Source organism: Vicia villosa, linkage group LG1, assembly GCF_029867415.1.
Source record: "Vicia villosa cultivar HV-30 ecotype Madison, WI linkage group LG1, Vvil1.0, whole genome shotgun sequence".
Taxonomy (NCBI): Eukaryota; Viridiplantae; Streptophyta; class Magnoliopsida; order Fabales; family Fabaceae; genus Vicia; species Vicia villosa.
In genome coordinates, this window is record NC_081180.1 from 209,817,172 (window position 1) to 209,844,551 (window position 27,380).

Sequence of the window (27,380 nt, forward strand, 5' to 3'; positions counted from 1 at the left end):
ACCGTTATGAGGTCGTGGTTGTAATTGGTGTTTGTTATACATACATTGTTGATGTAAAATATGTATTCTATTTGGTTTAGTATAGCATAACTGTGTGTGGCTATTGATTACTGTATTGGTTGATGATTTTGACATTTGGTTGGTTTATGTGGATGATGTGCATGTTATGGTTGATACATGCATTTCATAATCATTACGTGGTTGATCCTTGATGATGGTGGATCAGTGGTAGCTAATTCCCATTGTGTGGAATTAGTGAGTGGGTGTTGCCGTATCCTTGACTATGGTGGATCGGTGAGATGGGTTATCCCAGATTTTGGTACCACATGCATGTAGTTGCATTGCATTAGGTTACTTGTGTTATTATAACATGAATGGAAGATTGTCCAATGTTATAATACGTGTGATTGTGTATTGGTTGTGATTAACTGTGTGTTTGGGAATCTGATCGTAACTGTAATTGGGTGAATGATATGTGATTGATATTTTATTATCTATATCTTATAACATTAGTTAAATGTGAATGAGACTCACCCTTACTGTTGTTATTTTTCAGATTGAGGAGTAGCTCTTGTACTTGGTGAGGATTAGCTCGTCAAGTAATTCGTTAGAGTCGGTTGGGTCCGTGTCATGCTCTGGTCGTGTAACACTGGGAACGTTGTTTAGAGTTACTTGTTAAACTCTTTTTATTTGGGTGGATTGCTTATGTTGGTGTTTTAAGTCTATGACTGGTTGTTTTATTATTCAGATGTTAAAAATAATTCCGCTGTGTTAACATGATGATCTGAATAAGTTTGGTTTGACGTTCTCTTTTATGGCATGACATGAGTATTGTTTAATTATATGGAAGTTGTAATGCCCTTTTTCATGTTACTCTGAGTATTGTTAAATATTTATGCGGGGTATTAGAGGGGTGTCACAATAGTGGTATCAGAGCATAGTCGGTCGTTTGAGTCAGAGTCTTAGTGTCGGTTAATCCCTCGTATGTGATTAGTGTCAGGTTGACACTATCGATACTTCTTGTTCTAATAAATATTGTTTTATATTTAGCAGAACAATGGCTGGGAGGGGAGGAAGAAACCACGACGCGATTGCTGAGGCTCTGGGTATGATTGCTGGTGTACTAGGACAGAATGCCAATGGGGCTGGAATTAGTGCTGACAGGCAGTTGAACAGTTTTCAGAGGAACAACCCTCCGTTGTTCAAAGGCACTCACGATCCCGAAGGTGCTCAGAGGTGGCTGAAGGAAATTGAAAGGATCTTCCGGGTGATTGATTGTGATGAAAATCTGAAGGTGAGATATGGTACTCACATGCTGTCTAAAGAAGCTGATGATTGGTGGATGGCTAGTAGGGATGAACTGCAAGCTGCTGGTGTTGCAATTACTTGGTCTGTGTTCAAGAGAGAATTCTTGCGGAGGTACTTTCATGAGGATGTTAGAGGCAGGAAAGAGGTCGAATTTTTGGAGCTGACACAAGGTAACATGACTCTGCCGGAGTATGCGTCCAAGTTTGTTGAACTGGCGAAGTATTATGTCCACTACAACAATGATGAGGCTAGCGAGTTCTCGAAGTGTGTTAAGTTTGAGAATGGTCTCCGTGATGAGATTAAACAGGGTATCAGATATCAGAGGATTCGCAGGTTTGTTGATTTGGTTGACTGCAGCTGAATCTTTGAAGAGGACAATATTAAGCTGAAGTCGTCACACTCTCGCGAGTTAGTCGACAAGAAAGGGAAGAAGCATATGGATCGTGGTAAGCCGTATGGTAAAGGTAACCAGAAAGCTGGAGGCTGGAAGAAGCCTAGTGGGGGAGACTCAAGTGCCCTTATTAAGTGCTTCAAGTGTGGAGAACCTGGACATCGCATTCACGAGTGCAAAAGTGAAGAAAAGAAGTGCTATAAATGTGGAAAGGCAGGTCACATTTCTATTGAGTGCAAAGGAAACACTGTAACTTGTTTCAACTGCGGAGAAGAGGGCCATATTAGTCCTAAGTGTTCTAAGCCGAGGAAGAATCAAGCTGGTGGTAAGGTGTTCGCCTTATCTGGTTCCGAGACTACTCCAGAGGATCGGTTAATTAAAGGTGCGTGTTTTATCCATGGCATTCCTTTAATTGCGATTATAGACACTGGCGCGACACACTCTTTTATTTCTATGGATTGTGCTAAAAGGTTGAATTTAGAAATATCTGATATAAATGAAAGTATGGTTATTGACACTCATGCGTCGGGTTCAGTGACTACTTTGTTTGCTTGCTTGAATTGTCCAATTGATATCTTTGGTAGAGAATTCAGAATGGATTTAGTGTGCCTTTCGTTGGAACAACTCGATGTTATTCTGGGAATGAACTGGTTGTAATTCAATCGGGTTCATATCAATTGTTTCTCGAAGACGGTTATTTTTCCGGAAGATGTGAGTGGGGAAGGTTTGGCGATGACTGCTAGGCAGGTAGATGAAGCGGTTAAGGATGGGGATGCGGTGTTTATGTTGATTGCATCTATGGCAGTGAAGGAGAAAGTGATGAGTGGTGAATTACCGGTAGTATGCGAATTTCCCGAAGTCTTTCCAGAAGATGTTAGAGAGTTGTCACCTGAGAGAGAAGTGGAATTTGCTATTGAGTTAATTCCGGGAACTAGTCCTGTGTCGATGACACCTTATCGTATGTCGGTATCGGAATTGGCTGAATTGAATAGTCAATTGGAAGAGTTACTTGAGAAGGAATTTATTCGTCCTAGTATTTCACCGTGGGGTGCACCAGTGTTACTAGTAAAGAAGAAAGAAGGCTCGATGAGGCTGTGTGTGGATTATAGACAACTGAATGAAGTTACTATCAAAAAGCGGTATCCGTTGCCGAGGATTGATGATCTAATGGATCAACTGGTTGGGGCGTGTGTGTTCAGTAAGATTGACTTGAGGTCGGGATATCATCAGATTCGGGTGAAGACAGACGATATTCAGAAGACTGCATTTAGAACGAGGTATGGTCATTACGAATATACTGTGATGCCATTTGGAGTTACTAATGCACCTGGTGTTTTTATGGAATATATGAATAGGATCTTTCATCCTTATCTCGACCAGTTCGTAGTGGTGTTCATAGATGATATTTTAATATATTCTAAGAATGAAGATGAGCATGCAAAACATCTTAGAGTGGTATTACAATTGCTGAAAGAGAAGAAACTGTATGCTAAACTATCGAAGTGTGATTTCTGGTTAAGCGAAATGAGTTTCCTTGGACATGTGATTTCCAAGAATGGTATCGTCGTGGATCCAACAAAGGTAGAAGCTGTGTCTCAGTGGGAAGCTCCGAAGTCAGTTTCTGAAATCCGTAGTTTTCTTGGTCTGGCGGGTTATTATAGAAAGTTCATTGAAGGCTTTTCAAAGTTAGCGTTGCCATTAACTAAGTTGACTAGGAAGGGTCAAGCGTTCATCTGGGATTCGAAATGTGAAGAAGGATTCCAAGATTTAAAGAAGAGGTTGACTAGTGCGCCGATCTTGATTTTGCCGAATCTGGCGGAATCTTTTGTTGTTTATTGTGATGCTTCATTGATGGGGTTAGGAGGTGTACTAATGCAGAATCAACAGGTAGTCGCTTATGCGTCAAGACAACTCAAAGTGCATGAGAAGAATTATCCGACTCACGACTTAGAGTTGGCAGCAGTTGTATTTGTGTTGAAGCTGTGGAGGCATTATCTGTATGGTTTGAGGTTTGAAGTATTTAGCGATCACAAGAGTTTGAAGTATCTATTTGAACAAAAAGAGCTAAATATGAGACAAAGAAGATGGTTAGAATTTCTCAAGGATTATGATTTTGGACTGAATTACCATCCGGGTAAAGCAAACGTTGTTGCCGATGCTTTGAGTAGGAAGTCCTTGCATATGTCTATGTTAATGGTGAAGGAGTTGGACTTAATTGAACAATTCAGAGATTTGAGTTTAGTATGCGAAGACACTCCTAACAGTGTTAAATTGGGTATGCTGAAGCTGACTAGTGGTATTCTTGAGGAAATTCGAGAGGGTCAGAAGACTGATGTAGAGTTGGTTGATAAGTTGACTCTGATTAACCAAGGTAAATGAGGTGAATTCAGAATCGACGAGAATGGTATAATGAGGTTTGGCAATCGTGTTTATGTCCTTGATGTTGCCGAATTGAGAAGGAGTATTCTTGAGGAAGGACATCGTAGTGGATTGAGTATTCATCCTGGTGCTACCAAGATGTATCATGACTTGAAGAAGCTGTTTTGGTGGCATGGAATGAAAAGGAGATAGCTTAATTTGTTTATGCTTGTTTGACTTGCCAGAAGTCGAAGATTGAGCATTAGAAGCCGTATGGAGCTATGTAACAGTTATTTATTCCTGAATGGAAGTGAGATAGTATATCTATGGATTTTGTTTCTGGTTTACCGAGGACGGTGAAGAATTGTGAAGCTATTTGGGTTATTGTGGACAGGTTGACGAAGTCTGCTCACTTTATACCGATGAGAATGGATTATCCGATGGAGAGATTAGCTCAATTGTATATTGAGAAGATAGTAAGTCTGCATGGTATTCCTTCGAGTATCGTATCAGATAGAGATCCAAGGTTTACATCTCGATTCTAGGAAGGTTTGCAGAAGGCTTTGGGTACTAAATTAAGGTTGAGTTCTGCTTACCATCCGCAAACTGATGGTCAGACTGAGAGGACAATTCAGTCATTGGAAGATTTGTTACGTGCCTGTGTATTGGAAAAAGGTGGTGCATGGGATGGCTATTTGCCGTTGATCGAATTTATCTACAACAACAATTTTCATTCAAGCATTGGTATGGCTCCATTTGAAGCTTTGTATGGTAGGAGATGTAGAACACCTTTGTGTTGGTATGAATCTGGTGAGAGTACTGTGATTGGACCAAAAATTGTACAAGAGACCACAGAGAAGATTAAATTGATTCAAGAGAAGATGAAGGCTTCTCAGAGTCGCCAGAAAAGCTACCATGACAAAAGACGAAGGACACTTGAATTTCAAGAGGGAGATCATGTGTTCTTGAGAGTGACTCCTACAAATGGTGTTGGTAGAGCACTGTGTGGTGTCGTTTTTTTACCTCCCCGTTTCACTTGGGAGGACGGCACGCTAGACCCTTCACGCGAAATTTGGAAGGAGAATGCGCCCGCGGCGGGATGAATTTTGTTTCAGTTCTTCCTACGATATCACACGAACTTTTTAATTGTCCTAATGAGTAGGAGAGGGGAAAAAGATCTCAAATTAACCCTAGGAGTTTGCTAAGTGTGGGGATTCACCTAGACTAGAAATTCTGGAGTCCGGGAGGTCGGTTATACATAGGGAAGAGTTTAAGCACCCTACATATCCGTAGTACTCTACGGTAACCTTCTTTGTGTCATTGTGATTGTGTTTGTTGCTTGTTATTGGGAAAGTTTCTTCTTTGTGTTAGGAGAGAGAATTAAATTGAATTAAAAAGAAGACAGACAAACTGACTATTTTTGGTATTTTGTTAGCTCGCTGAGATTCCTTGTGAACCTCATGCCTACATATCCCTAATGGAAGTCAGAGCTTAATGTAGTTCGGGGAACTAATTAGGGAAATTAATGGTTTTTGGTGCCTTGCTTGAAGCTCAAGGTTGAAGCTTGAATTAAATCTCTGTTTACAGTAAAGAGACATGAAATCATCTTTGCAGAGAGGTATTTCTACTATTCCACCACAAACTTCTTTAAAGTGACAGAAAAGCTAAAAAAAAGATGTTTCATTAAGAGGGGGAGCCTACTTGGTTGATCAAGTATGGCAGCCAAAATGCCTCTTAAATGAAAGATTCTCAACCAAATTAGGGGAAGGGTCGTACAAGTCTGGGTGTGTTGCCAGAGCATGCCTTTCACGAGTCCTAAATGGGAGAATGTTTGAAATGATGATTTGTTTGAAATGATGATTATTTGAAATGATTGTTTGTTTATGGTGAGATAAGAGAAATATCTACCTATGAAGATGAGCTATGTCTATCTATTGTTTGAAAGATTTGATTTTTTAGCTGGCTTGTATGAGGCCCAAGCTTGAGGCTTTTGATTGATTTATTTTATTGACTCTGGGAGATAACTCCACTAGGGATGGATTTAAACTAAAGAGTTTTTGTGTTCTGTACAAAGCCCAGAATTGAGGCTGACTCTAGTTGGAAAGTATTTGTTTGATGGATTTTATTTGGTGTTCTGTACAAAGCCCAGAATTGTGGCTGACTCTACTTAGGGAGACTCTATTTTGTGCCTTGTAGGAAGCCCAAGGTTGTGGCTAACTGCTGAAGACACTGAATTTTTGAAGACTATGGATGACTCTATTTTGTGCCTTGTACAAAGCCCAAGCTTGTGGCTAACTTTTAACTGTGGAAGTCATTAATTCGTGCCTTGTATGAAGCCCAAGGTTGTGGCTACTCTGGCTAAGGAAAACATGATTTTCTGCCTTGTACAAAGCCCAAGGTTATGGCTGACTCTTAAAGAAACATGAGTATGGATGACTCTATGGGGAAAAGATCCTTGAGATTATGAATCTTTGACACAGGAAATGTGGTTTATCTGCCTTGTACAAAGCCCAAGGTTGTGGCTACCTAATAGTGAAGGACTCACTGGGGGAAGTTTTACTCTACTGGAGGATTTATCTATTACAGACTGATTTTTGGAGGCTGACCCTTTCCAGGGGTTTTATTTTAAAGGAGTGATTTTGGAGGCTAACCCTTTCCAGGGGTTTTTAACTCTTTTTATTGACTGAGATTGGAGGCTGACCCTTTCCAGGGGTTTTATTTTAAAGGAGTATTTTGGAGGCTAACCCTTTCCAGGGGTTTTTAACTCTTTTTATTGACTGAGATTGGAGGTTGACCCTTTCCAGGGGTTTTATTGATGGCAGAAAGATTATCAAAATGAGACTTCTTATTTTAAAGCCCAAGATTAAGGCTGACTCTTGCTGAGGATAAGCAAATATGGATCCTAGACTCTGCTAAGGAATATTGATGAAGATAAGGGTGACAGAGACTGTCCATGTCTCTCATTCCAAAAGGTGTGCTCAATATGAGATTGAGACAAACTTAGCTTGTTTAAAGTCTGGTTTAAAATGGAAGAAACTCACCAGGATAGGCTAAAGGGTAACTAAAGACCTGTTCCTATGTTTATAAGAAACCTGATGGGTCCTTGTATACAAGCTCAAGAGGAAGTTGAAAATGCTTTTAAGAAGTCTGTGGGTCCTTGTACAAAGCCCAAGAGGAGGCTAATCGAGGGTCATCGAGGGTCCTTGTTATAGCACAAGAGAAAGCTATGTAGTTTTGAACTTATTTTGGCTCTAAGCAAAAGGGTATGAGGTTTCACCGGGAATAATTCCTCTTGGGTGGATGTATCCTATTTTTTGTTCTAAGGTTTTTTTCAAGATGTTTCACCGGAAATAATTCATCTTGAGGGTTTGAACTAAAGATCTCTAATTAGGAAAGAGCCTTCACCGGGAAGACATTCTCAATCCCAGGCCATAGTCCTATAATATGTATATAGTTTAACTGCCCTATGGTTTACACTCAGATGTAGTTCTAAACAATATATAAACAGTTCTATATTTGACAGTAATTTAAATGAAGACTGTAAATGGAAAGCTATAAAGCCTAACCTGGATGGAGTGGAGGCCTTTGAAGATGTATGCACAAAGCCTTAGGATTTTTTCTTGCTTCTTGCTTCTTCTTCTTCTTGCTTCTTCTCATCTTCTTCTCTTCTTCATTTTAAAAAATTAGGATTTTTTTCTTATAAACCGAAACGAAACAGATGCACCACACTTTTAAACCCGGAGCTGCTCCGCCCGGGAAAACCCCGCGATCCGCGACCCGAGAAAGCGCCTGTAGCGTCTGCTACACCATCTCTGCCACCGCACCCTGCATTTCGCGCGGGTGGGGGCCGCGCCGCTATAGGGGCCGTCGCGGTCGGGAATGATAACTCTGATGAGAACACATCCACTTTAGTGTCATATTCCTCTTGATTAAAAACCTCAGGGGCCACATAGCGGCCTATTAACAAAAATAACAAAGTTCCTCGTTTTAGAAAATTATTCCATGAAGCAAGATATATAAGACCACTGCATAAAAAATATCAGTGTCCTATATGAATAAGAGAATATACTATTTAGATATTTAGATTTTTTAAGTATGCATTAATGACAGTTCTAAAGAAAAGCAGCACCCACAAGAAGTATCTTGGCAAGTTAGCGGCTTGTCTTTAACTGTTAGCAACTTGCTAACTCCAAACTCTGCAACTTTTAGGTGGCCGAAATCATCCCGTAATATATTACTGTTAGTTTACTCATAAGCAACATTGATAAAAAGTGTAAATATATCAGATGATTAATCCAGACATTCGAACTTCACATAAAAGGAGAAAGGAAAAAACAATAATTCAACAGAAACTTACGGAGGCTCGAGATCACGGTGAATAATGGGTGATGGTTTATTTTCATGCAAGTAACTCACTCCCCGGCATAATATAAAAAGAAATGGTGTTAAGTGACACTTCAGTAGAGAAAAAAAGACAAACATCGCAGTAGAGACATCAAAGAATCAGAACCAAGTAGATGTCTCATCTTAACATGATTCACATACGTGAATTTTGAAAAGTTATCTCTACAACATAATGCATATTTTTATCCAGAAAGTATAAACCTAGAGATAAATGTTAAAGCCATGATGCTTCTTAGGACATGCAATCAGAACATTTTTGAGAAGAAACCTGTTCAAGAACAATATTTGAATAATTTAATTGAATAATTTAATTTAATAACTTGTTTCTTTTTGTGCGTGATATTCACACACTTAAGTTACTGGACAAACAGATTGGACCATTACTTAGCCAAATTAAACATGGGCTTCACTTAATCAGCCTATGAACACATATTTATGTAATTAATTATGTTTTTTTTTAAATTATAATATATTAGCTTCTTACCTTTTATATAGTTTTTCTTGATTTCTATTACTTTCTTATTCCTAAAACACTACTTTTCCTATATCGGGAAACACTGGGCACAGGGGCAGAGAATTTGAAGCATTTCTCTTAACACACTTTCTTCTTTAGCAGATATCTCTTCCGCTCGGTCTTTCTCTTTAATCAAACTCATTAGATGAGATTCTCTAGGCTGAGAGATATGGAGGGAGGATTGAAACAAATATCGAGATGATCTTATGACCAACTCGACTGATCAGCTGAACATCAGAGCACATCCCACTTGAATGGGACCAAGTGCTGATTTCGTGATACAATGTTGCAACTTGCAAATAGAATAACCAAAATAAAATCTAAAGCATGTGTGTGTCAAATACCTAGCAATATCAAGTGCAAATCTAACCGCTGTACTTGGTTTTAAAGCTCCTTTTCTTTTCATGAAATCTCGAAGATCTCCCTGCACAACACCGGGGAAATGAGATCTAGAAAGAAACATCTATCACACACATTCCTATGGAATTGCATCAAACTAACATCCTACAATACACCACAAAATCATGTCCCTTGAGATTATAGGACAAAACCTTGGATGCAAAAAAAAAGGACAAACCTTGGCAAGATATTTTGTCATAATCATCATTGGACTACTCTGTGTCACAGCACCAAGAAATTATATTGATTTATGTGCAACATAGAAAGGATTTCTTAATGATAAAAAGTGTTAATGTTTTAGTTTGAATCATCTTTGTTTTTTAATGATTCATTAACAAGAAGATGTCAGAATTTTTATGAGATGTTTGTAATGTTTTATTTTTATTTTTTATTATTTTCCAGATAGTTATTTTTGTAATAATTTGCCAATGACCGAACCTTATAAATGCAACCGTTCCAAGAAATTCAAGAATATTCAGATATTTCAAAGCTAAAGGTTTCCGGTTTCAAAGGATTAGCAAAAAAATATCGGTCCTCGTTGACTCTAGCAAAGCCAGAGCATACAGTTTCCTTTATTCGACTCCTATATGGCTATGAGGCTCGTGGATTTGTCGAAAAAGTCAAAGCTATGGGGCTACCTTTGTTGGAGAGTGCGCTGAAAGATGAACGGTTAAATCAGTAATGAGGTAATCCTCTCTATTTATATGATTTAGGAGAAGTTTGCAAAAACCAATACAAATGATGATGAATATTTCATTACACTCAAGTGCAAATTAGAGGAGTTTGCAAAAACCAATACAAATGATGATGAATATTTAGGAGAAGTTTGCAAAAACCAATACAAATCAGTTAATTCATCATATGCATTTATCTCTTTTCTTATTTTGTTTTTAGTTATGAATAATTAAATTAAATCTTATTCATAACTAATAAGATTTAATTTTCAAAATAATATTAGTAACTAATAAGATTTAATTTAATAATTCATAATTAAAAACAAAATTAAAAAAAAGACAAATGCATAGCATGAATTATGAATTACCTGATCCACTTGTTTGCACTCCTCACCAAAGGAATGAGTTTAGTGAAATATTCATCATTTGTATCGGTTTTTGCAAACTTTGTCAAAATCATATAGATAGAGAGGATCACCTCATTACTTCTATTGTGGTTTCACCGCTCATCCTTCAGTAAACTCTCTAACAAAGGTAGTCTCATAGCTTTGACTTTTTCGACAAATGCACAAGTCTCATAGCCGCATAGGAGTCGAGCCTGTGAAAACAACAATGTCGTTGTCTCTGAAAAGAGATGCTCAGGGTGGCTACGCGCAAATTGAGGTTAATTGAGGTTGGAACTCAATGTAGAACTCAAATAGTTTGAACATAAAGAAAATTAACGAGATAGGAAACGAGTGTTAAATTCAAATGAAAAATAAAGAAAACTATATGTTTTGACTTGCTAGAGTCAACTAGCTTGGTGATATGTTTATGGATACTTTTTTGCTAATCTTTTAAAACCCGAAACCTTTAGTTTTGAAAGCTCTGAATACTCCAACTATGAATTGAACTCTTGCAACAGATGCATTTGTAAGTAAAGTCATTCGCAAATTATTACAAAAATAGCTATCTGGAAAATAAACAAAAAAATAAAACATTACAAACATCTTATAAAAATTATAACATGTTCCTTGTTAATGAGTCATTGAAAAACAGAAAGGTATCAAACTAAAATAAAAACAATAACACTTTTTATCATCAAAAACTCATTTCCATGTTCCAGGTAAAACAATAAAATTAGAGTGTATAAGAGATAGAAACCACTTTTTATCATCATTTGGATGAGGAATCTTCTGGAACAGAGCAATCTCGTCTCTGAAAGCCTCCCTGTTAGAACTCAAGTATATTAATTATTAATTATTGTTAAAGCATATAACAGAACCAAACTATTTTACCGCAACCTTGGTCCCACGCCACAACGCAATACAGAAAGTCCCCTGTCATTTAAGAAAAGATCATGGGATGGAAGAATCATGTGCATGCAACGGAATTGTTTGTTATCTCCACACTGTTGGTAAAATCAAGCTCTACAGGATCAAGTTCATATTTAGGGACTTCGTGCATGATTAACAAGCCTGGATGCCATCTGAAACAGAATATTAACATTTATTGTTAAGAAGTGTGGTTGGGCCTAACTCAACCCTACAAAACCAGCTTGTAGGGTGAGGATTGCCCCCACTTATAAGGATATGTTCAGGCCATATATTGTCCGATGTGGGATTCTTTAACACACTCCCTCACGCCCAGGACTAGACAATTGGAGCGTGGAAATAAATGGTGGGTGGCCCGATAGCGGAAACCATAGAAGGTGTTCCTGTTGAAGTAGAATATCAGAGACAATTCTCTGAACTACTGAAGAAGGCAGCTAGCGACTATGGTACCTTGACAGCATCCTTGTCAGATTTGCATTGGAGTAGGAATTTTAAGGAGCCTCCTTCAGTTTGGGGGGAAATGCTTCGACCTATTCCTGTAGCTTTGGCATATTGCACTTGCTACTTTGAAGCCATGTCTGCCACAAGAGAATCATTTGTAGCACTTCAAAAATTAAGAGAGGGCAATTTTGATTCTTCTCAACCCAGGACACCTACAAGTGAATCTTCTCAACCCAGGACACCCACAAGTGATTCTTCTCAAATACTACGTGGTGTTTATGATTGTCTTACTCCATTTACATCACAATAATTGTACAAGATAAAGGATCCTGTGTTGCCCTCACCTAGTTAAACAATAGTGTTACGTGGTTATCCAACATCCCTGCATCTTTCTTGTCATATATCAAACTCTTGTGCATATCATTATCAATTAGTACATAGTTTCAAAAAAAAAAACATCTTCTATGGTTTCCGCTATCGGACCACCCACCATTTATTTTCACGCTCCAATTGTCTAGTCCTGGGCGTGAGGGAGTGTGTTAAAGAGTCCCACATCGGACAATATATGGTCTGAACATGTCCTTATAAGTGGGGGCAATCCTCACCCTACAAGCCGGTTTTGTAGGGTTGAGTTAGGCCCGACCACACTTCTTAACATTTATTGCCACTCATTAGCAGAATTCAGAAGAAAAGATTAATGGATCAAAATAAATAAGTGCAACAATCCTCAATTTACACTCACCAAACGAAATTAATAACAAGTCCATTATTGTTGTTGTTATAAAATGTGAAATATCCTATAATAAAATCAGCAGAAATGTGATACAGGCTTATCCATCGTCAGCAGAAATGTGATACAGGCTGTATCACATCATTTCATTGGCAATGAAGCTAAGATAAGGAACCATCGTGATTAATATTAAGATATGTATACTCCCATCATAGAAATGTGTTTTAAGCAGGGTCGGTCCCAACTTTTTAGAGTCCTTGAACAAATATTAAATTTTTTAAATTTTAATTTATTATTATAAAATAAAATTTAATAATATATTTTTTTATAAAATAAAAAGTAATACAATTAAACGCAAATAATAATATATTATATTTTTCATATAAATTTAAATAATAAATGAATTTATCATATGATATATCTTTTTAAATATAAAATAAATATCACTTATATATATTATTCAAAATTTATTTTTTAAAAATTGAAAAAATTTATATATGATTTATTTAGTTTATATTAGTATAATCTTTCTGAAAGTTCATGAGTTCATAAAAAAATAAAAACATGGAATTGAGGCCCTGGACCGTGGGCCTGTTTGCCCTGGCCCAAAGCCGGCCCTGGTTTTAAGAAGAGAACTAGTTAGGTCATGTGAAACAAAACATCAGTTCTTGAAAATCATATGAAATCACACTGCCAAATGAATATTGCGTACCCACCACTCTTCTCCACTTGAAGTTCAGAACAAGAGACAAGAAGGCTATACACATATTGAGATAATCACTTTTTTTTTAAATAAAAGATAAAATGAAAATTGAAATAGAAAAGACATCAAAATAAAACACTTAATAAAGATAAAAAAAAAAAGTAAAATAAATAAAATGGACCAGTGAAGATATAAAAAATTATATAAAAAACCAAATACAATTAATCATTAGAGCAATTCTTGCATGGACACTTACTTTCGTTTTTAATTGCCAAGATAGAAGGTGGTTGTGATAATGGAGGAGGGAGATAATTTTAATTTTATTATTTAATTAATAAAAATATGTGATTGTTTGTGTGTAAATCCACGTGTTATAGTTGTGTCCATCTAAATATTTTCTTAGAAATAAAAAAAGAAAAAGTAAATTGACAATGGAGAGAACACATGGAATGGAGCTCTACGTTCCCCTTAATGTCTCATAATTTTGATTTTTTTTAAATATATTTAATTACATGCTCAAATTTTTTTTAAGCCACTTATATATTAAATAAAATAAATGATAGTACAAAATATTGAGAGGACCAAACCTAACTCAGTCAAACCAAATTAAAAGTAGTTGGTATTCTAAAGAGAATACAACTATTACAAAAATGGTAAAAAAAGGTAAAAACATACTACATACCCAACCGACACTACCTAGCGAACCTGCGTACAAGAACGAAATCCGATAGCATAAAAAAATGAGCCGTGAGAATCTACAGGAACCAATGCCAACAACTCCTGTACTAAATAATGTACTAAATCACAGCAAGCATAAAAGCTTTTTTAAGCTAAACAAACCTAAATCAAAACAAATCATAACTAAATACAGCAAAGCAGCGACAAGGTTGTGAAATAGAACAAAATAAACAAAATCGGAATCCAAGGATTCAAATCCAAAGAAAGAACACCAGCAGATTTTGAAGAAGATAGAACAAATCTGAACAACAACCCACCGGAACTGAATTGTAGCAAATTATAAGGAATTTAAATAGACCAAATAAACAGAAATCAACATAAATTAAAAGGGAATTAATGTAAATTAAATGCGACTTGTTCCCTTCCCTTTTCTGACCGCTTCCTCACTCTCTCACTCCCTATTAATTCTCTTTCCTTAATCTCTATCATAACTCACGATTAATAATTTATTATTAATAAAAAAAGAAACAAATTAAAAAAAGCAAATACTTTCTCGCGATGAATTCATCTTCTTCAACTCTCTCTCAAATCTTTGATTCTTCTAAAACAGAAGCTCCATTCTCTCAAATTCGATATCATCTCTCTGCTACTGTTTCTCACTTTTCAAACAAAAATCGAACCAAAAAGCCAGAACAACAAAAACGGCTCACATTCTTCTATCTCTCTGCTTGAAACGATAACAACGAAAAGAAGACCCTAATCCTCTCCTCAATCGAACTCTCTCTTGCTTTCAGTTATGGTGAACAATACATAAAACAACAATCAAACAGAATATCACATGATATACAACAATAATTATGCGATGATTTTGAGAAGGGATCGAAAGATTACCGTCCGGATGTTACGGTAGTGACGAATCCGCTCAGGTTCGAATTTTTAATTTCTCTCTTCTAATTCCTTTGTGCATTTGCTTCTTTTTCTGCGAATCTGTGCGTTGTTGTGGCTGAGTTTTGTGCGATATGAATATTGTGTTGTTGCTGGAAAATCGTCGAAGTTGATGCGTGAGTTGTTGTGATTCTGTGTAAATCAGTTTGTGTTATTGGTGACTGCAGGTCAGTGATTTTATGGTTGTTATGAGTGATTTGAGGTAGGTTGAGTGAGCAGAGACTTAGAGTGAGGGCTTGGAGGATTCGAGACGGAGAGAGTTAGGACTAGGGTTTTGGTGTGTATTTCCTCTCCTCCTCTTCCTACTGTAAATGATGTAATTTTATAGGAGAATTGTGGGGAGTTTTGGGGGGAAACGGGAGAGCTTTTGAACTGATTTAGTATACTGATCTATCACTTTTTGATGCAGGTTTTGTAGTAACATTTTGGGCAAGTTTGGTGGTGGTTATGTAGTAAGTTTGTAGACTGTTTTGTCTATTGTTGCAGGGCTGTTTTGGACAGCAAGGATGCTTTTGTGCAGCAGCATAACACTAGTATTTGGACAAATTTTCTTGCAAGATAGGGACAAGGGATAAGCAAAGGCTTTTGAAGATGATGAAGTAACAGAAGCTAATATAGAACCCTAATAAACTAAGGAAAAGTTGGAAAATAAAAGAGATAATAAAAGTTAACTAACAAAATAAATTTTATTTCTTTTCATTAATATTCAAATGTGTCAAAGACACTTAATTATATAATGTGATACTCTAACAAAAGAACTAAACACTAAAAGCCCACTTAAATAATAATTGAAAAGCCAACTAAAATATAATAATAATATAGCTAATAAATTAACTTAAATAATATAATTCTACTCTCTAATTAATCATAATCATTATAGATCAATTAGTGACATTATATAATGTAGTGTCTTTGACACATTTCGGATATCAATGAAAAAAAATGAAATTTATTTTCTTAGTTAGCTTTTATTATCTCTTTTATTTTACAGTTTTTCTTTAGTTTATTAGGGTTTTATATTAACTTCCTAACATTGGTGCTTTCATTCTTACACTTAATCTCCTTACATGACATATTCTTCCTACAACCATCAATTTTATCTCATTTTTGTTCCACCATCCGGTAACCCATATCCTACATGTTATTACCCATCCTTAAATCCTCCATTTTCAACTTTTATGTCGTACCAACAACAACACATCATTTCTGCTCCACATCAACAACCACCATTCACCTTCTCTTATCCTTATGAGTCCATTGTCACACACAAAACAACTAACCATATTTCAACACCTTCATCTCAAGATTTTTATTCACAACTAGAAACTCTAAAACAATATTTGATTGAAACTTATGAGATCTCAACCAAATCTAGAGAAGAGTTGAAAGAACAAATTCAAGCCTTTGGCCTTTCTCTCAAGGCATCACAGTTTGCTTACAAAAAAAAATATATCAAAAGTATATGTAGCAGAAAAACCAAATTCTGACCAAAAAATTACGACTCAAATCGTTCATTCTCTAAAGTATGGTTTAACATCAGAATCACACTCGAAGAAAGAAAAACTAGAAGAAAAAAACGTGAATGAAACCATCAATTATCTAAAAATATCTTTCAATACAAAAAACACACCAGAAAAAAAGAAATCCAACCAGTACAATGTTCATCAACACAGTGGTGCATCAAATGGCGAAGGCGTGCGCCGTCACTATAGCAGTGTCACTTTCACAAGAATTACTCTTTATTTTTTATCCCGGCGGAACTTTACATGTTTGTTCTGCTGCACTTCGTTATCTCAAAATCAGAAATTCAAGAGGTTCAACCTATTCATCTTCTTCCTTATTACCATTACAAAGTTTCTCTACTTTATTTTTACTTCAATGGCTTCCATGGGATAGAGGAAAATTGATGTCATTTTCACTTCAATGGCTTCCATGGGATAGAGGAAAAACTGATGAATAGAAATAATTTGCGACTCCAGTTAACAATTTATCTTCTCTGTTTTCACCTTCAAAAACACGCTCTAGTGTCGATTGTCTTTCCATTACAGAGTCGTCACTTGAAATCTGGATTCAAACTACGGTTACAAAGTTTTTTCCTCTTATTTTGTTAAATGAGCCGAGTCTTTTAGCCCTTAAAAGAAGAAAAATGTTTGGAAATTTTTTTTTGGGGTTTCTACTCATTATGTCTTTCAGTCCATTAATTTCAAAGAGAACTTGCAACACTATCTACCACCTAATCATACTACTGCACAAAATAGTACGTGCATCACTTTTTATGTCTCTTAAAAAAAAACATCACAGGCTTGTTTTCTCTCTCATAGATGATTATTTAGTCCAAAGATAAATTAGGTTTATTTCTTCAAGGTGAACAAATGTTGGGTTTAATATCATGGAGTTAAAGCTTTGGTTTCTTCAAGACATTATCTATTTTAAGGCTATTTTAGAACCTTGATGACAAGGTTCAAGTGAACCCGGCGACAATGATAGGATTATGATTAATTAGAGAGTAGAATTATATTATTTAACTTAATTTATTAGTTATATTCTTATTATATTTTAGTTGGCTTTTCAACAGAGCTTCTTTGATTACTAAACCTACAAACATGGTTCCACACTTGGCTGACTGGTGAGGGATGCTATGTTGATTTCCATGGCCTCGCTTTCTCTTTCCTTTTGATCTTGTTTGCAATTTCTGGTAAATCCTCTTGACTCCCACGAGGCCGACATTGACTTTAATTGGTTTATCATGAAGAATATGGAATTTCAACTTAAGGTGAATCAGGGAAGTTATAATATCTAGAGCCATCGTGAAAGGTCTGTTGAGTATGCAGTTATAGGTGCTCTTATAGAGAACTATAAGGAATTGTGAGTCGACTGTCTTGACATGCTTCCCTTCCCCTAGATAAATCCTCGATTTGATGTACCTCTAGAGACGAATTTGATGTAGCAGAGTGTTCGCAATGGCCTGATCGGCTCTGTTTTGAGGAGGAAGCGGTCGATTTATCACGATTTAAACAACTACAGCGGCCTCACGTAGCACAGAAGAGTGAGTGCCACTAGACCTGCCATTGTTGAAAGATCTGGAGATCAGAAACATGAGAAAGTGATCATTGGAGTTGATCTACAGTCACAGTAAATTGAGAATAAAGATCTGGTGATCGATTTTAAGGAATCTGAATCACTAACCTGAAGAAGCTTCGGTTTGATGAATCGAGAGATGAATATTTGATGTGGAAACGAGGGAATTTAATGTCCTTTCCCACATACGGCGCCATTATTCTGCAAAGGAACCAGAATTGATCAAAGAACAAAGGTAGCATATCACAACGGTGGACTTAAGCTTTTGATATAGTGAGAACGAAGCTGGTCTGCAAGGTTAGTACTTCAATGCTCGAGTCAATATGAGAGTAAGATAAATGAATGAAGTTTGAATTCTAATTGAACTTAAAAAATGTTGCGCTTATTCTTTATATAATAGAGTGGTAATAACAACCTACTAAATTTCGAGCGTAAGATGCGAGGAGAGATGTTGAATAGTTTTTAGATCTGATTCTCTTGTGCTTTAGCCCATAATAACACTCCTACTTCACGATTTGATGAATTATTTGTCTTCTCCATGCTGCAGTTATAGGGCCTTAGACCTGTTCAAATTAGATAATAAATTGTATCTCTATAATTATTGTTAAGAAATTGATTGTTTCTTTTCTTTTTCTTTTAGCGATTTAACTTATTAATACATCATCAATTTAATTAAGAGCCTAAAGTCAATTTCATTTCTAGAGAAATTAAATTAGGTGTCATAGTTATAGTTATGTATGAATTAATGGAGACATAAAAGAAGTAAATCAATAGGAATCCATGACTTTTAATTAGATGAATAGAAGGAAAATGACCCATGGAATATAAAAATAGAGATGTTGTATTTAAAAAGTTTTATATAGTGAACGTTAAAATTATGCTCCTATGAAAAATATAAGTTTTGAATTATTATGTTTTGAAGAGTGTGTCAAATTTTAAATGATGTAAATTCCTGTAAATACCAAAGTGCATACAAATACTTTCACTCCGAAAAGAAAATTGTATATACAAAAAAATCTCTTTCTGAGGCATAGTACATAATGTACATGACATATAGCAAATTCCTAGAATACATTCTTTTGTTACTGCTTACAAGCAATTCTATGGCCATATATATCATGAACTTGGATACAAATTATTGAAGAATCTTGGAATCTAAAATCACAATCATGCACCTGGGAATACACATGAGAAAACATTGCAATTCTCCATCTCAAGTGAAATGAAATTTGTTTTGTATCTTTAATCCAATATTGAAGTTTATACAGAATAACATCAATCTTCCTCCTTCATATACGGCTAGTAGAGGAGCGAGATGAACTGCCCCGACTGCTTAATTTAGAACGATCTCTCTTCAACAAAGCTTCCAGATTCTGAAAGCACCTCAATGGTTTAACCTGCAGATGTTACAAGGAGCATAGAAGCAAATGGTATCAGTGTTACAATTCCTCCACATATTTTGTAATTAGTAAAATCTTTTACATGCTAGAAAACTTGAAATTGGCAATAGTATATCTCGACACAAACAGTGTCTAATTCAGTATTCAACCAAGTTTCAAATAGTTTTGAACTAGTATATGTCGATATGTAAAGAAACAGTATCAAATTGTCAATAATGTAAGAAAGATAGTAGTGTCACCTTCCAACGTCCTTTTTGACCAATTGTATTGTAGATGGATTCCAGCCTTGTTATTATTTGTCTGAATGTTGGCCTCTTTCCTGGATTCTCATTCCAACACTCTTCAATCAACCTGTAAGCAGATATTATTAGCAACAAATTGTAATTTATGTAAAATTTGGCAGAAAAGTTATGAAAATATTTATATACATAATGTAAATATTAATTAGTAATGTTTGAACTTTGATCACATCTAACTAGTAAAATTTATAAACCAAATGTAAATATTAATTATACAACCAACTTTTCTTAATATATGTGAAAAATACCTAAGGTGCTTATAGAAAAGGATGAAGATAGTATTAAATATCGCCAAAAAAGTATAGTAGAAAACTCACTCTCGAATTCCGTGAGAATAATGCTTAGTAGGAGCTCGGAAGGGCGGTCTCTCTTTTGAAGCATAAACCTTAGGAACCTCATCATCACGCTTTGCAGAAAAGGGAGGGCAGCCTTCAATCATCTAAAGTGGGGCAAGTAAACATCGGTAATGATTACATGAAGTTATGAAGGTACTCATTTGCAAGAAAGCTACAATAATTCCATATCACACCAATAATGTGTCAAGCCAAACTCATCAAATCAAGCCAAAAAGCAGTCACAGAGCAATAGCAGAAGAGCATGCCATCTTATCTTATAGTTGAAAACTTGAAATGATTGGAATTTGATAGGAAATAAGGGAACCAACTCATCAAATTAAGGAGATTTAAATTTGCATGGCATAATATAATATAATGTAGATTGATCAAAAAAAAAAATATATAATATAATGTAGACAGAAAGAAGAAAGAGAGATGCTCTACATAGATCAGTAGGATCCAAGAAAGAAGAGTCAAAATATGTACACATCATTTCCAGGATTTGAGTCTTGTTTCTCCCACCCAAAATTCATTAATCAACAAACACCACTCCGTTACATTCATTGTTGTTAAATGGACATCATGGGGTGGTGGATTTTTTTCATAATTTCCATGGGAAATTTGTGAAGGGATACCCCGCCATGGCAGCGCCATATATGATAGACCGCAATGGCATGCTTATATGGCGTATATTTTACCTTCCATATTCCGCCATCGACAACAGTGGTTACATTACATTCTCTTCCTCTAGAAAGGGAGCTACCGTTTCCATTTTCAAGATTTAAGAAATGCATTTGTTCACATGATATACTCAGAATTGTTCACATAAATAAGGGTTAAATATATTTTTATTTCTTATAAAAGTAAAGATAAATTGGTTTTGGCTCCTCAAAGATTTTATTTGTTTAACAAATATGCGCTTTTAGTCTCGTATCAGTAACAACTGTCTAGTATTTTGTTTTCAGTTTTATAGAGAAATATGTACAATAATATTAATAAACAATAAATATTCTCATGTACGTAAATATATTATTCGCACAATGTATAGTTCCATAAAAAGATGAAATGCTAAAATTAGTTACCTCTTGTAGAATTAGTGCAAATGAGAATACATCCACTTTAGTATCATATTCCTCTTGATTAAAAACTTCAGGAGCCACATAGCGACCTATTAACAAAAATAACAAAGTTCCTAGTTTTAGAACTAGTGCATAAAAAATATCACAATGTCCTATATATGAATAAGAGAAAATAGTATTTAGACATTCAGATATTTCAAGTGTGCATTAATGATAATTCTAAAGAAAAGCAACACCCACAAGAAGTATCTTGGCAAGTTAGAGGCTTGTCTTCTTTAACTGCTAGCAACTTGCTAACTCCAAAGTCTGCAACTTTTAGGTGGCCGGAATCATCCCGCAATATATTACTGTTAGCTTACTCATAAGCAACATTGATGAAAAAAATGTGTAAATATATCATACGATTCATCCAGACATATGAATTTCACATATAAGAATAAAGGAAAAACAATAATTCAACAAAGAAACTTACGAAGGCTCGAGATCACGGTGAATAATGGGTGATGGCTTATTTTCATGCAAATAACCCACTCCCCTGCATAATATAAAAAAGGGGTGTTAAGTGACACTTTAATAGAGAAAAAAGACAAACATCACAATAGAGAATAACAAAAATAAAATCTAAGGCATGAGTGTGTCAAATACCTAGCAATATCAAGTGCAAATCTAACAGCTGTACTTGGTTTTAAAGCTCCTTTTCTTTTCATGAAATCACGAAGATCTCCCTGCACAACATGGGCAAATGAGATTTAGAAAGGAACATTTTCTATCATATTACGATGGAATTACATGAAACTAGCATCCCAAAATCATGCCCCTTGAGACTATAGGACAAAACCTTGGATGCATAAAAAGAAAATAGGACAAAACAAAACCTTGGGAAGATATTCTGTCACAATCATCATTGGACTACTCTGAGTCACAGCACCAAGAAATTGGACTACATTTGGATGACGAATCTTCTGGAACAGAGCAAGCTCATCTCTGAAAGCCTTCCTGTTAGAACTAAAGTATATTAATTATCGTGAAAGCATATAACAGAACCAAACTATCTCTGCACAAGGTTCATATACAACTCACACTTTCTCCTCATTAATTATGACGTCTTCCCCGAGCTTTTTTACCGCAACCTCGATCCCACGCCACAACGCAATACAGAAAGTTCCCTGTCATTTAAGAATAGATCAGAGGATGGAAGAATCCTGTATATGCAATGGAATTGGAAGATTGACTAGCGATTTGTTTACCTTTGTTATTTCCTTACTGTTGGTAAAATCAAGTTCTTTAGGATCGATTTCATATTCCGGGACTTCACGTGCATGATCAACATGCATAGAGGTCATCTGAAATAGTATATTCACATTTATTGGCACTCATTAGCAGAATTCAGAAGAAAAGACTGATAAGTCAAGATAAATAAGTGCAACAATCCTCAATTTTACACATACCAGAGGCTTTGCTCCATGATTCTCCAATAGTTTGATCACGTCGTTGTTTTTATAGAATATAGCATCTGCAAGTGGCTGTTTAAGAGACACGAAATTACTAACCAGTTCAGTAACTATATACATAAAAGCAATAAGTTATTTTTTTAATTCAGTCCATACAGAAGACTCCATGATTGTTGTTGTTACAAATGTGAAATATCCTATGATAAAATCAGCAGAAGTGTGATACAAGCTAAACAGCAAACATAATTTCATTGCAATGAAGCTAAGATAAGGAACCTTCATGATTAATATTTCAAACTGAAAAAAACCCAAAACAATTTGAAGCACTAGATGAAAGACATTTTTTCATTTTCACAATAGTTATACCCTCTTGATGTTTACACTCCCATCATACAAAGGTGTTTTAAGGAGAGAATTACTTAGACCATGTGAAACAAAACAATTTTTTAAAATCATATGAAATATAAAATCACACTGCCAAATGAATGTTGCGCACACACCACTCTTCTTCATTTTAAGTTGCCAAGAAGGCTGCGCACATATAGAGTTAATCATTTAACTTTTCCTTTTTCAAAAGAACCTCAAGATCTCAAAGCTAATGATTTAGCCAACCTCCCCGCAATAAACAAGATGCGTGCATAAAACATTACAATGGCTCTAATTCTAACAGGTAAGGCAAGTGGGATATCTAATTTCCTCTCCTTTTCCCTATTTTTATTTTATTTTTTTCATTTAATTAGTTTTCAAATAAAATTTTGGGGAGCTGCAATAGAACTCAAAGGTTTGTGGTTCTCCTGAGGCTTATAACTGTGTCATGAAACATGAACCTAGATTGTTTGCAGTCGCCAAATTTTGAAGTCACTGCAGTCAATATCTCAACTGCTAATGAAGAATGGATGGCTGCTATTCTGACTTCACTAAATCAAGTTTAAAATACAAGCCATTTAATTTTCACCGACGGCCAACATCAGTGATGGGCTGGAATTGAGATCAGTGATCGCCTTGAATTGAGATGGAAAATAATCCAAATCAACGAAACATTATATAAGGAAGTAAGAATGTGTGTTTTCTGATTTCTCCAAATCTAGACGTCCAATAGTTAGTGTTATCAAATTGCGCCGCCATGACTACTATGGCGGATATACATGGCGGTTTTTGGGCTGGCCGCAATGGTAAATATCGGCCTCTATTGCAGGTTTTTTCACCATAATCTGCAATAACGGCGCTGCAAAGCGGCTGGTATGGCGGGATTTTGGCCATCCGCCATTGATAACACTGGCAATAGTCTACCAATCTAACTATTGTGTATGATTATCTCTTGAACAATGACAGTCATCCGAGTTCAACACACATTATGACAGAGATTTATTCAGGCATTTATTCTTAGGAACTCAAGATCGAGCCTAATCATTTATCCAGTCATTACAATGTAAAGAGTGAATCCATAGTACAAGACTAGCAAGGCAACATAAAATCAAGACTCTTAGAGTATTGGGGGGTGGGGGCAAACTCTACCCTGAAAAAAACTGACTTGCAAGGTGACAATGTCTTCCAACCTAAACTCATTTTCAGGTTGTATCTCTTGTCACTTATAAACTTCTTAACACCCAAGACCGGACATCTGGACATTTGAAGTGTGCCTAGGGATGGCCCAAAAGGGTTACATGATAGCAGACAGTCCAACGAATCTGGGCTAAACTCTTATTCGATCTTAAAACTTGAATGTGTTTAACTTTTTCCTACAAAATCAGCTTGTAAGGACAGGATGCCCTACCACTTATAAAATCATTTTCATGTCATATCTCATCCCATGAGAAACTAAAAAACTGCCCGAAAAGCTAGAGCCAGATTTAGACCATTGCAGTGCAAATGAAATCTATACCAACAACAACAATAACAACCAAGCCTTCTCATGCTAAATACGGTTGGCTACATGGATCAACTAAGCCTTATCCTACTAAATAAGGTCGGCGATATGGTTCAACTTCCGCCAAAATGTTCTATCCAGAATCATGTTTCACGTATAGTTTTTCTAGATCTTCTCTACTCTAGCTTAGTAAACTTTGCACTGAATCTTTACCAATTAGTCAACTAAACTAAACCAGTAGTTAAAAAATCACTAACTAAGGACATTAGAAGAGAATTACCGTGCTCCCCCATCGATCTTTAGGATCAACATCAGCCCCTTTATCAAGCAACAAATCAACAACATGTGTCAACCCCTGACAAGCCGCAATATGAAGAGCAGTACGTCCATCAACATCCCTAAAATTCACACTCACACCAGACTCCAACACCTCACGAATCCCATCAACATCACCTTCATTCGCCGAATACATCAACCTAACTCCAGAATCAATAGTAGCATCACCCTCATGATGAACTTCATCCTCTTCCCTATCTCGTTCCGGTGCTAACGACGACTGTTTCCCAAGCTTAAACCTAGTAGGGTTTTTCGATTCCATTACAAAATTGAACAACCAAGAAAGTGGAAAATCGGATTTTGAAGATTGGGTAGTGAAAAATGATAGAGAAAGAATAATGGGTAGGGTTTTATTTAGTTGAAAACTATGTGTGCAACTTGTGATCGAAGTTTCAACGTGGAAATGTTTGAAATTTTGAGAAGGAAGAGGAAGACGTGGATTTTACGCGTTTGATTTAGCGCGTGACGTGTATGGTGAAATGCCAGCTCTAGTGGTGATTGAAACAACGCGGCGTAGGGTATGGGACTGTGACTAACATGCGCTGTGGCGGCTATGTCTAAAATTCGCCGACGATTTCCGTGTAGGGTAGATAGATATTTAATATGGTCTCATAAATATGAAAATTATAATTACATATACACCAAAAAAGTTTACATAAGTTGAATTATTTCCCTTATATTTTAATGTTAAGATCTCATAAGAATATTCATGGAAATTTATTAACCGTTATTAAAAAATATTTATAACACTACTATATTTTTTTTCGTTTGATTTCTAAGAAACTAGTACTAATTATTTATTTTATTTTTGTTATATTTTTTTGATTCAATCCAAAAAAGGGCGTTATCAAGTGGGGAACTAATGTCATTGAATTATCAAAAAGATTTGTGGATATAAAAGGAATTATCAACTTTCCACTAGAAATAGTAACACGTCAAACTAGTTGGATTTTGTACTAGTTTGTTTCGGTTTTTCTTTTCAATGATTTTTATTGTTTTTTTTTAAATAAAATAAAAATTAATTTAATATTTTTTCACTATATATTATTTTAGATATTTTATTATTATTTTGTTATAATTAAGTTAAAAAGTATTGTTTTAATAAATTATTTAAGTTAAAACTTATTATTTCATAAAAGAAATTATTTGAGGATTTCTTACCCTCTTGGGGTTTTTAGCCATCAAGTGCGCTTTCAAAAATATCTTTTTATTTTCGGAGATGTATCTCCGCACGTACTTTTTTTTAATTCAACGTCAAAATTTTTCGGAGCTACATTTACGGAATACGTCCGTATGCATATTTGCGGAAGAAAATCAGAAATAGAATACTAGAAAATCAACATTGCAACGATAAAATCAATATTCATATAATAAAATCGGCATTACATTAATGATTTCAACAGAAAATTAAATATTACATTTCTCTTGCACATCTCTAAGATTTGTTCGACCGTTTTTCGTACGTCGCTACCAACTCGAGCGGGATTTTCTCTTCAAAACCGAAATATGTTCACCACATCAACAAAACATCCTCCCAGTTCTTGAGCTCAAAGTTGCTGTAAATGATGTTCCCTTTGTTGTCAATTGAAGGTGAACGATATTCGAGCTTCACAACCTTTCGTTTGTCTCCGTAAGGTATGCGATAGTGGGTTTCGTCAATGATATCATCGAGCGAGGTGTAATTGGTGAGTTTGAACGTCTGCCCTAGTATTTTTTCTGTATCTATATATCCACGGAACCAATAAATATGGAATCTTTTTGTATCTATATCCACGAAAAGACCCCGTGTTTATTGTTTCCGGAGGTATCTCTCCGGAATATTTTCCTAAGTGAATTATTTTGAAGTTTTTTCAATGTTTACCAGTTTTAAATACCTTTGTATATGCTAGAGAAAATACCAAATTTTGACCAAAAAAGGTGCATCCGGATATGTATCTCCGAAAACAAGGGGCATAAATGAAATTACACTAGGCGCCTAAGAGTATCAAGGGGTGGATTAAGAAATTGTCAATTATTTTGTGAAATAGTCTATTGGACCCACATGGCTTCTTTTTCTTTTCTTGTTGGGCTCGAGTTTGTTTGTTATATAGGGGTGAGAATTTTACTTGCTAAAGGTGGAGAAAAAACACAAGAAAGGGGAGATTGAATTGTGTTCTTTATCAATTAAAATTTCTCTTTCTTTTCCTTAATGTCTTTTCTTTCACTTAATCATCTATTGGATTATGCTTTGATGTTGCGGAAGCATGAAGTGTAGAACTACATAACCAATACGATGTTCATTTTAACTTCTAAAGCATATCAGAACTTCTGACGAGTTCAGTACAGTTCTGTAGATTAAAGCTTGGAAGTTCTAAGTTAAAATGACATGTGCAAAAAGTAAAAGACACGCTCATTTTTATCTTGGTTCACCTTCTAATTAAGGCTACCTCCAGTCCACCTTCTTCAGGTGATTTGCCTCTCAACAAAGGTCTTAATCCACTATAACCAAATCATGATTACACCTGCACGATCCTCCGTCGTGACTAACCATCTGGACAATTACCCGTTCAATGATCTCCGTGAGATATAACGTCCATTGACTCAAGCACCCTGCACAGTCTATCCACTGTGACTAAACCTGCACAACCAACCTATTGTGACTAACCCCTAGTTGACTGAACTGTTCAGTGATCCCAGC

At 35.7% G+C, this 27,380-nt stretch overlaps 1 protein-coding gene and 1 long non-coding RNA gene across 3 annotated transcripts; both read right to left on the bottom strand.

Annotated features, from left to right (window-relative positions):
• Positions 1 to 7,608: 7,608 nt before the first annotated feature.
• LOC131644833 (integrin-linked protein kinase 1-like) lies at positions 7,609 to 25,211 on the bottom strand. 2 transcript variants are annotated; one of them, XM_058915428.1, is made up of 12 exons: positions 24,648 to 25,189; positions 22,498 to 22,572; positions 22,297 to 22,392; positions 22,130 to 22,215; positions 21,925 to 22,045; positions 21,695 to 21,774; positions 21,522 to 21,584; positions 21,290 to 21,396; positions 21,053 to 21,138; positions 19,953 to 20,074; positions 19,576 to 19,687; positions 18,975 to 19,333 (listed from the first exon to the last, which is right to left on the bottom strand). In XM_058915428.1, exons 1-12 carry the CDS (start codon positions 24,963 to 24,965, stop codon positions 19,226 to 19,228), a joined length of 1,374 nt encoding a protein of 457 aa, XP_058771411.1. In that variant the 5' UTR covers positions 24,966 to 25,189; the 3' UTR covers positions 18,975 to 19,225. The 2 variants fall into 2 exon arrangements, with proteins under 2 accessions (XP_058771412.1, XP_058771411.1); XM_058915429.1 differs by lacking the exons at positions 18,975 to 19,333; positions 19,576 to 19,687; positions 19,953 to 20,074; positions 21,053 to 21,138 and adding an exon at positions 7,609 to 8,014 and having other exon boundaries at positions 24,648 to 25,211.
• LOC131644834 (uncharacterized) lies at positions 8,021 to 15,534 on the bottom strand. Its single transcript, XR_009296725.1, has 3 exons — positions 14,805 to 15,534; positions 9,553 to 11,516; positions 8,021 to 9,399 (listed from the first exon to the last, which is right to left on the bottom strand). It is a non-coding gene; the product is annotated as an uncharacterized LOC131644834 (long non-coding RNA).
• Positions 25,212 to 27,380: the final 2,169 nt, after the last annotated feature.